We start from the raw sequence: 8,319 nt of genomic DNA on the forward strand, positions 1-8,319 counted from the left end.
ATGTCCAACTTGCTTTGGAGGAGGACAAGGGGCTGGTGATGGACAGGACACAGGAGGAGTCAACATAGAGGAGCTGAAGGAGTGAGGAGCAGGGTGAAGCCTAGATGGGCCTCATGAATGAGAACTGACAAAGGAATGAACGAAACAAGGGAGTACTCATACATAGGCTTAACAAGGGAACGCAGGTGAACGAAATCAGTAATCAAGGTGACAAACAAAGATAACTTATATCGAAGGGGCAGTTCACACGACACCGTTTGCAACTAAAAACGTAAAACTTTTTATGTTTTTATGCTGTTTGTTTACGCGACAACGGCGTTTTGGGTGCCTGAAAACACAAAGTTTTGAAAATGGGTTTCAAACAAGCCCTGAAAAGTGAAGCCAAAACGTCTCGATCGCCCCCCTGGTGACTGGTCCTAGTATAGGTCATAAGCCCCGCCTCCCCGTGTTATTCAACGGGACGTGACACCAACTAAGCAATTTAATTACACTTCAAGTATCTTTTTTCCACAGGTGGTTTCTTTCATTTGCTGTCGTTTTTACCACACTGATGTAAGTTCAAGTGTCTGTTTCAAAAATAAGTTGGTTTTTAGTTAGTTACGTGATGCTATAAAACCGGTGGTGTAATGTCATGATTGACAGGTGTGATTGACAGGTTCTCTGAGCGAAGTAATCACTGAAGCACCAACAGACATTTTTTTCGGGATCTTCGGAGGACTGAGGAGATTGCATTTACTTTATTTTAACAAGCCTCTTGTCGTACTGCAATACATTTTTTTAAAAGTGCACTCAGGGAGAGTGCATTCTGCGAGAGTGAGTGCGGAGCGTTGATTTCGCGGCTTTACTTCCTGCTCACTACTGCGCAGGTCTGGTCCCGAGATCGCTACTGCGCAGACTCAAGTTCCAAGATGTCAGCGCCATATCGGGACACTGGCGGCTTCAGTTCTCACCGATGGAAGACAGCGAAGGGGCGTTGTCCATCTTTTTTTAGTCTATGGTTTCAAAGTACACGTTTTTGAAAACGGTCTCCGTGTAAACAACAAAAACATGAATCTCTGAAGACGATGACGTCATGCACTTGCCTATTATGTGTTCAGTCTGGTGTTTCATCGCCATCTACTGGCCTGGCAGCAGAATACAGCATTTTTAGTCGTTTTCGCGGATCCGTGTGAATGGGGATCGTTTTGACAATGGTGTCGTTTGTTCGCGGTAAACTCAAAGGAAAAACTTCTCAGTTTTAAGCATATCGTTGTCATGTAAATGTACCTTGATACTGCACAGGGAACACTGATAAGCCTCTCCCGGCTGTCCTATCAATAGAAACTTTAGGTATGGCCTTTGAGTAGGGCTTTCTGATGGATTCTGGTATCTCATCAGAAGTTACAGAGACCATCCTAAATGTGACAGCTCGCTCTATGAAGAGAGTGTGTGCTTTTTAAGTGGCAGCTGTTTGCGTCCTGGTGCAGGACATGCAACTTGAGTCCAGTTCTCTACCCTGTTGGTTCAGTACTGGAGTTTCTTCAGAAGCATTTTTCTGCAGACGATGCCCCTGTGTCACATTTTGATTTTGTTTCATGTCTGACATGTGATCCCCTGTTCTAGTCATGTGATCCATCCTGCCATGTGCTCTGTGTTGTCATGATGTCATTGGTTCATTGTTTCATTGTTTAGAGGTGTCCCTCAAAATATTCTAATATTCCAAAAATAAAATAATTATAACATTCAAAATGATTTGGTTAGGCCACTTTAGAGCATTAAAGATGAGTGTTTCAGCTGTACCATGGTTCTACTGTACCTGACATGGGTACAACTGGGACAAAAGTAGTTCTTGTCTGTGGTAAATATTAACTATTTCTAGGTATTATTGATCATAATTTCTTCAGTAGACAAATAAATGAAATATCTCATGAAAAAAGTACATGTTTTGTGTGGTAATGTATAAAGCAAACTGTACTCCCAACTGTACTCTGTCTACTCTAAATTTTAACCAGACTGCTGAGTAAATGTACAACAGAATGCATGCTAAGTTAATCTTACCTATGGTGTGTTATTTAACCTCTATAATAGAAGTTATTGACTAGAATTTCACAGAAATTTTTCCATTATAAATTGCTTATTTGTGAAATGCTATAGACTAGGCTAGAAATCCCACATTCATGATATCAGAAAAGGTTACTTAGTAGATGTTAGTAGAACGTTCCTGTGGGGAGGGCTCTTTAAACTTACGTAACGTGTTGTTTTATGGCTGAGTGCAAAGCACAGGGAAAAGGGTGAACAGAATATCAAATACAGCACTGAATAGCATTGAGTCCTGTTTGCATTTTGAGGAACACAAGAAAGCTGTCAGAAACATTCTAGGAGAGTGGAAGACAAGACAGGATTAAGACTTAACGAAAATTAAAACACTTTTTCTCCATAATGGAAATCCCTGATATGGCTTCAGTGAGTAAATAATTCTCTTTCAAGTGTTTTGCGATAGTATAAGAAATTAATATGTCTGTTTAATACCAGTTAGGTATTACAGATGTGAACAGTTATAAATTCGAATTCATAAACATTAGCATATTGTAGTTTTTAAAGAACAATTTTGAGGGTTTGATACACAATTGCAGGTGCACTGTAACATACAGTAGACCACACACAAGCATTTGCAAATGTATCCACATTTCTTGACATACCAATATTCAACATAATAAGTATTGAATTAAATAAATAAAACTATTTTTAAAAGTGAATACAGTAGATGAAAAATAAAACATACTCTACTGGTAATGCAAATGTATCTGAAATCTTGCTGTTAACAGGATTTAACATTGTTTGTTTATTGCCAGTGATGAATCTCTGATGATTGCTCAGTCAGTGCAGTGAAACTTCAGCATTCAACTAAAACTTTTCTATTCTGCAGCTGAAAATGCAGAGTCGACCAGAGATGTTTGATTTTGAGGGTATTTCTATGACTCACTTTTTCACTGACAACTGGGAAAAGTTGCAAAACTTTCAAGCAAGACCTGATGACATTCTCATCGCCACTTATCCCAAAGCAGGTGAGACTAATGCATGAAGTTTTTCTTTATTTTAATTTGGCTAGCATGCTGACTTGACTCTTAATAGCTTACTGTTAACTTAACCATTAGATAACACTCTGAAACAGGACCATGTATTGTCTTTCCAAACTGACCTTTAAAACACTTATTTTAAAACTCCTTTTCCATTGTATTGCTAGGTACCACATGGGTTTCTTATATACTGGACCTTCTGTATTTTGGTAATGATGATCTACAGCGTCAGACTTCCCAGCCTATCTATATGAGAATCCCATTCCTGGAGTCATGCTTTCCAGGGTTTTCAACAGGTCAGAGCAAAGTCAATCATTTTATTTAACTACATCTTAAACAAATGAAAATATAGCTGATGACGGGCCCAAGCCCCAGCGTAACCCCCACCCCGGTTTACACTATCCCCATTTACTGCATATATATATATATATACAGTACTGTGCAAAAGTCTTAGGCATGTTAATATAGTCTAATACAGTCCATACACTACTGGTAGTTAGTTGACATGTAGTTGCAAAGTTAAATATAGTTAGTAGAATGTCTAAAGTGGACCATCAGAATAAAAGTAACCCAGATTCTTTAAACTTTGCACCTTTTCATCTGTTCCAAGATTGCTGGAATGTAAAATGTTGGAATGTAAATTATAAATTGTTTATACAAGGCCTCAAATGGGTTTTGGCATAACCACAATGATAATGACACTTCTAATTATCAGTTACAGGGACAGAAATGGCTGATAATCTTCCCACCTCTCCTCGTCTCATCAAAACTCACTTACCTGTTCAGTTTGTACCCAAGTCCTTCTGGGAGCAGAACTCAAGGGTAAAGTACTGTGGTTCTTTGTAATCATATCTGCCAAGATCTGATATTCTATTTGGATATTGTCTTCATTTAGATTTAAAAGAATGCTTTTGAAACTACCTTTTCAATAAATGTGACCAATGAGAGGCTTGCTTATGTCTTGAGGTTTCTAATAATCCCTAATATTTCCATGCAACTAATTTTAAACTTGAGTTCTCTGAAAAGTGTAAATGTTGCTCTGTAGGGCTACCAAAATATTGCGTGTCAACAAATCCTTAACCAGTGGGCCACAATATTATCTACTCAATAGACAAATTGAAAAATGGCAGGTGTTTGTGAAACCTGTTTGGAAATAGTCACTATGCAAGGAATTACATTTGGTCCTGCTGGTGGAAGAGAAATTACTCACTGCAGCTTTAATAAAAGTGAAGAAGTTCTGAAATTAATGTAATGAAATTGTAACTCTCTGGATAATTTTGCATTAAAGGTGCTCTAAGTGATCCCGGGAGACGTTACTTCTTGTTGACATCTGAATTGTCGTCAATCAAAACAGAGGCTAGCTCGACCCTCCCTCCTCCTCATCCGTCTACTCCCTCCTCCCCTCCCTTCCGGCATAAAGAAAGTCAAAGTAGTCACTACAAACAAAGTTAAGTTTTACTGATACTTCATTCAATGTGTAATGTGGCCAAGTTAGATAAATGCTTTTATATATTGCAGAACAGAATGCAGAAAAAGAGAAACATTATCTTAAAATCGCCACCTGAGGTTATAGCCGCTTTCCGACCAAGTAGTTCTAGGAACTTAGTTCTAGGAACTGTCCACTTCTAAACAGTTCTAAGAACTACTCTCCCCCTAAACTCGGTTTTGCTGTTTGCGTTCGCACTGGCCAAGTGGCCATAGGAACTGGTAGGAGGGGTAAGGGAGTGACGCAAGCACGGTGACTTTTATTTTGACGGCGCGACCCACCTTTATTTTGGCGGCGCTGAGAACGCCAGAGCAAACAATGCTCGCATTCTCTGTGTTTATTAGTTAGCGATCTGTCTAACAGTACTGTTTAATATCTTATTAGATAGAACTGTTATAGAAAGTAGACAGTATATGAAAAAAGGTTATTAGCCTATGCCGTGTGGTTGATGTCCAGTGTTGCTAGCTGGGCAGATAAACATAATCATGTTTGGCTTGGTCCCCTCAAAGTTGCGTTGGATTTTCTCTTCAGCATAAAGGTTTAGAGACCCATCTTTCACTGTTTTCCATGTTTGTATAGTTAGTTTATGGAGTAAATATATAGGCTATAATCTGTGTGTTTACATTCTAGCTGTTTTAAAAATGGCGGGTGCTGGTGTTCCGCGTGCGTTCGGTCAATCAGCGTACACTAACGTCACGGGTAGTTCCTATAGTGCTGGTTTAGACCCTACTCTGAAGTAGGACCCAAATTAGTTCCTACAAATGGAGTTCCTAGAACTAAAATCGTTCCTAGTTCCTGCGGTGCGAACACGCCGACATCCGGGTACTTTAGCCAATAGTTCTAGGAACTGTGAAAAGGTTCCTCCGGTCGGAAAGCGGCTTATAACTGTAGCTCACATACAAGGACACAATAATACCACGTTAGCTTTGCGTTTCCCAGAGAGCATAAACAACGGCGGCGTTGTGAACAAATTATGAACATTCAAATTCATAACCGTGGGTGAAAACAATCATTCACATAAATTGTCGCCCTACTGTGAATTTGCTTGATCATTTACAATAGAGATTGATCGCTAGCTGCTAGAAACATATGTTGTATTCACCAAAGTTAACGCTGACTGCATAGTTCTAACTAATTACATCCTTGTGTTGGTTTGGCGAACATGAATGTCAATTTAGAAAGAAAAATGGATTTACCTGTTCTGCAAAAACAGAGCAACTGAATGTTGGATTGGAAGCCCTTCTGCCTGTAAATTCGGTACTTCGTGCGTTCCTTATCCATGTCCCTCTTCTTTGCAATTTGTTCATCGAAACGTCGTCTCTTTGGTCGTGTGTCGGCCATAATTCAAACTTCCCTCTTCATGCTTCTCTCTCCTCCACACCCCCTTCATGTGCACGTGCACTAATCCCCAAACCCCACCCTCAAATACTTCTTACCAGTGATTGGCTGGAACACTGTTTGTTGTGTTTCGTGGTGCGGGTGAGCCCAGTTTGTTTTTGTTGTCGTTTGTGAAGCCTGTGGTGTCTAGAGAGACCGCGTTTTTTGTGTTCAGGGGACAGGCAGCTAGCGGATAGTGAGGAGATGTTTGCTGTGTGTGACAAAAAATGTTTTGGCCTAAAAAACGTGTGACATCACTTAGAGCACCTTTAAATAACATAGGCCTATATCATAGCAAGTCCTGTGTTATGTCATAATATATATTTTTTCTTTTACTTATTCAGATTGTGTATGTAGCACGTAATGCAAAAGACAATGCAGTTTCCTATTTTCATTTTGATCGAATGAACATGGTACAGCCTGAACCGGGAGACTGGAACAGCTTTATACAGAAATTCATGAAAGGGAAAAGTAAGTAGATTGATCAATCACAGCTTGGGTGCAATCTATAATTTTAATGTCTTGATTAAAAAGGATGTTATAAATATAACATTGAGAATGTAAATATATTTCATTTCTTAATTATAACCCCTACATTAACAATCAAGGAAGTTTTGTTTTAACATCAGTAATTTCCCGCCAGATGTGTTTGGTCCTTGGTATGATCATGTCAGCGGATGGTGGGAGAAAAAACAGACATATTCTAACCTACTGTACTTGTTCTATGAGGATCTGGCTGAAGTAAGTTAAATTCACAAAGTGACATTTTTATCAAGTGTAGAAATATGTCTAAAGTGTGTATTTTCCTGGTCTTTTCCAGGACACTGGACGTGAGGTGGAACGTTTGAGCTCCTTCTTGGGTTTGTCCACCTCAGTCGAAGAAAGAGAGAAAATAACAAAAAGTGTTCAGTTTGATGCCATGAAACAGAACAACACGACCAACCATGTCGCAATACCTTTCATGGACTTCAAGATCTCACCCTTCATGCGGAAAGGTTAATAAACCGCTGAATCGTCTAATTATCTCTTTCTGAGTTCTGTCCTTTGACTTGCTTTTCTCTTCTTGTTATTTGTGTTCCAAAAGGTAAAGTCGGAGACTGGAAATGTCACTTCACAGTGGCACAAAATGAACAGTTTGACGAGATCTACAAACAGAAGATGAAGAAAACCACAGTCAGATTCCGCACAGAGATTTAATATTTGAGTTCTAGATCTTGCACCAGAATCAGGTTAATTGCTGCTCTTCTGTTTTCACATAGAGTAGTGGTTCTCAACCTTTCTTGGGCCAGCACCCCCAGGATCCACTTGGGCCAGGATCCCCCATCCCCCTTCAAATAAAATGTAGTTTAATTCTCTTCCCCGAATCTTAATGTTGATTTTTATTCTGCGTTTATTATAATTAGGCTTATTATTATATTTACACTATCATTCAAATATTTAGGGTCAGTGCAATCCTTTTTATTTTCATATTAAAGAAACTGATACTTTCATTCTGCAATGATTCCTTAAGTTGATTCAACAATAAATGTAATAATTTGATTAACAAAGTTTTTTTTTTAAAGAATTGTTGGTGATTTATCAGTGCTGTAGCCTTTGGCAATGTTGACTTTCCTATAAAATTATATCAGACATACCCTGCTGCCCCAAAGGTTAAAAAGACTTGTTACAAAATTCTGTTTAGGATATATCCATATGGAAGTTGTACAGATACGTTTTCAGTTTGTTATTCCTTTCCTAATACTCTTGCAATTTAATATTATCCCTTAAGTTTTAGAAAATGTCCTGTTATTTAAGACCATATTAAATACCCAGTTCCCTATCAGTCGCCCACGCTCAGGGGTTCGTAATTGGAGCCCAATCATCTTCCAAGTGTCTACAGAACGAGCCAATGAAGGTTGGCGTGCTTAAATCGCGTCACGCGCCCCGCCCCACAGTGCGGGTATAAACAGGAAGGAGGCGCACGCACACATTGTCTTTCACTTTGGAGCCGAGCATCTGCTGGTCTTTTGAATACAGACTCAAGCTACTGCATTGAGCTACCGCCGTTGGAGCCTCCAAAAGTGCGTGCTGGTCCTTCACATGGACGACCAGTCGTGTCTTTTGGAGCTCCTCCTGATGACCAGATGTCGGTTGCAGCATCGGAGGGGGAGCTTCAGTCCTCTGGAGATGAGGATTCGGCTGCATTACCCCCTTCGGGGAGTGTAGTGTTGCCCGAGTCCGATCCAGAATGGGCGGCTATGGTTTCCCGGTTTCCCTATGGAACCCTCCACTACATCTTGTTCGGATGACTGGTTTCTCGGTTTGCTCAGTTTTCGTCCAGTCTTACGGCGAAGGCTTACAGAGCCTGTGGACAGGCTGCTTCTGCCCTCCATGCCATGGTGCTCCTGCAAGTCCACCAGG

General features: G+C 39.9%; 1 protein-coding gene across 1 annotated transcript; it reads left to right on the plus strand.

Moving 5' to 3' along the window:
- Window positions 1-2,224: 2,224 nt before the first annotated feature.
- sult1st4 (sulfotransferase family 1, cytosolic sulfotransferase 4) lies at window positions 2,225-7,459 on the plus strand. Its single transcript, XM_084388974.1, has 8 exons — window positions 2,225-2,442; window positions 2,906-3,044; window positions 3,224-3,352; window positions 3,772-3,878; window positions 6,264-6,390; window positions 6,563-6,660; window positions 6,740-6,914; window positions 7,004-7,459. The coding sequence occupies exons 1-8, from the start codon at window positions 2,419-2,421 to the stop codon at window positions 7,114-7,116; spliced, it is 912 nt and encodes a 303-aa protein (XP_084245100.1). The 5' UTR covers window positions 2,225-2,418; the 3' UTR covers window positions 7,117-7,459.
- The last annotated feature ends 860 nt before the right edge of the window (window positions 7,460-8,319 follow it).

The sequence above is a fragment of the Rutilus rutilus genome (assembly GCF_951802725.1).
Source record: "Rutilus rutilus genome assembly, chromosome: 19".
Lineage (NCBI taxonomy): Eukaryota > Metazoa > Chordata > Actinopteri > Cypriniformes > Leuciscidae > Rutilus > Rutilus rutilus.

What these genes read in the sequence shown, in the direction of transcription:
- sult1st4 (XM_084388974.1), top strand. Translation starts at nt 2,419, where the DNA reads ATGGAAATCCCTGATATGGCTTCA. An exon ending in AAATCCCTGATATGGCTTCA is followed by an intron (nt 2,443 to 2,905) that starts GTGAGTAAATAA and finishes TCTATTCTGCAG; the next exon opens with CTGAAAATGCAGAGTCGACC. An exon ending in CGCCACTTATCCCAAAGCAG is followed by an intron (nt 3,045 to 3,223) that starts GTGAGACTAATG and finishes TTGTATTGCTAG; the next exon opens with GTACCACATGGGTTTCTTAT.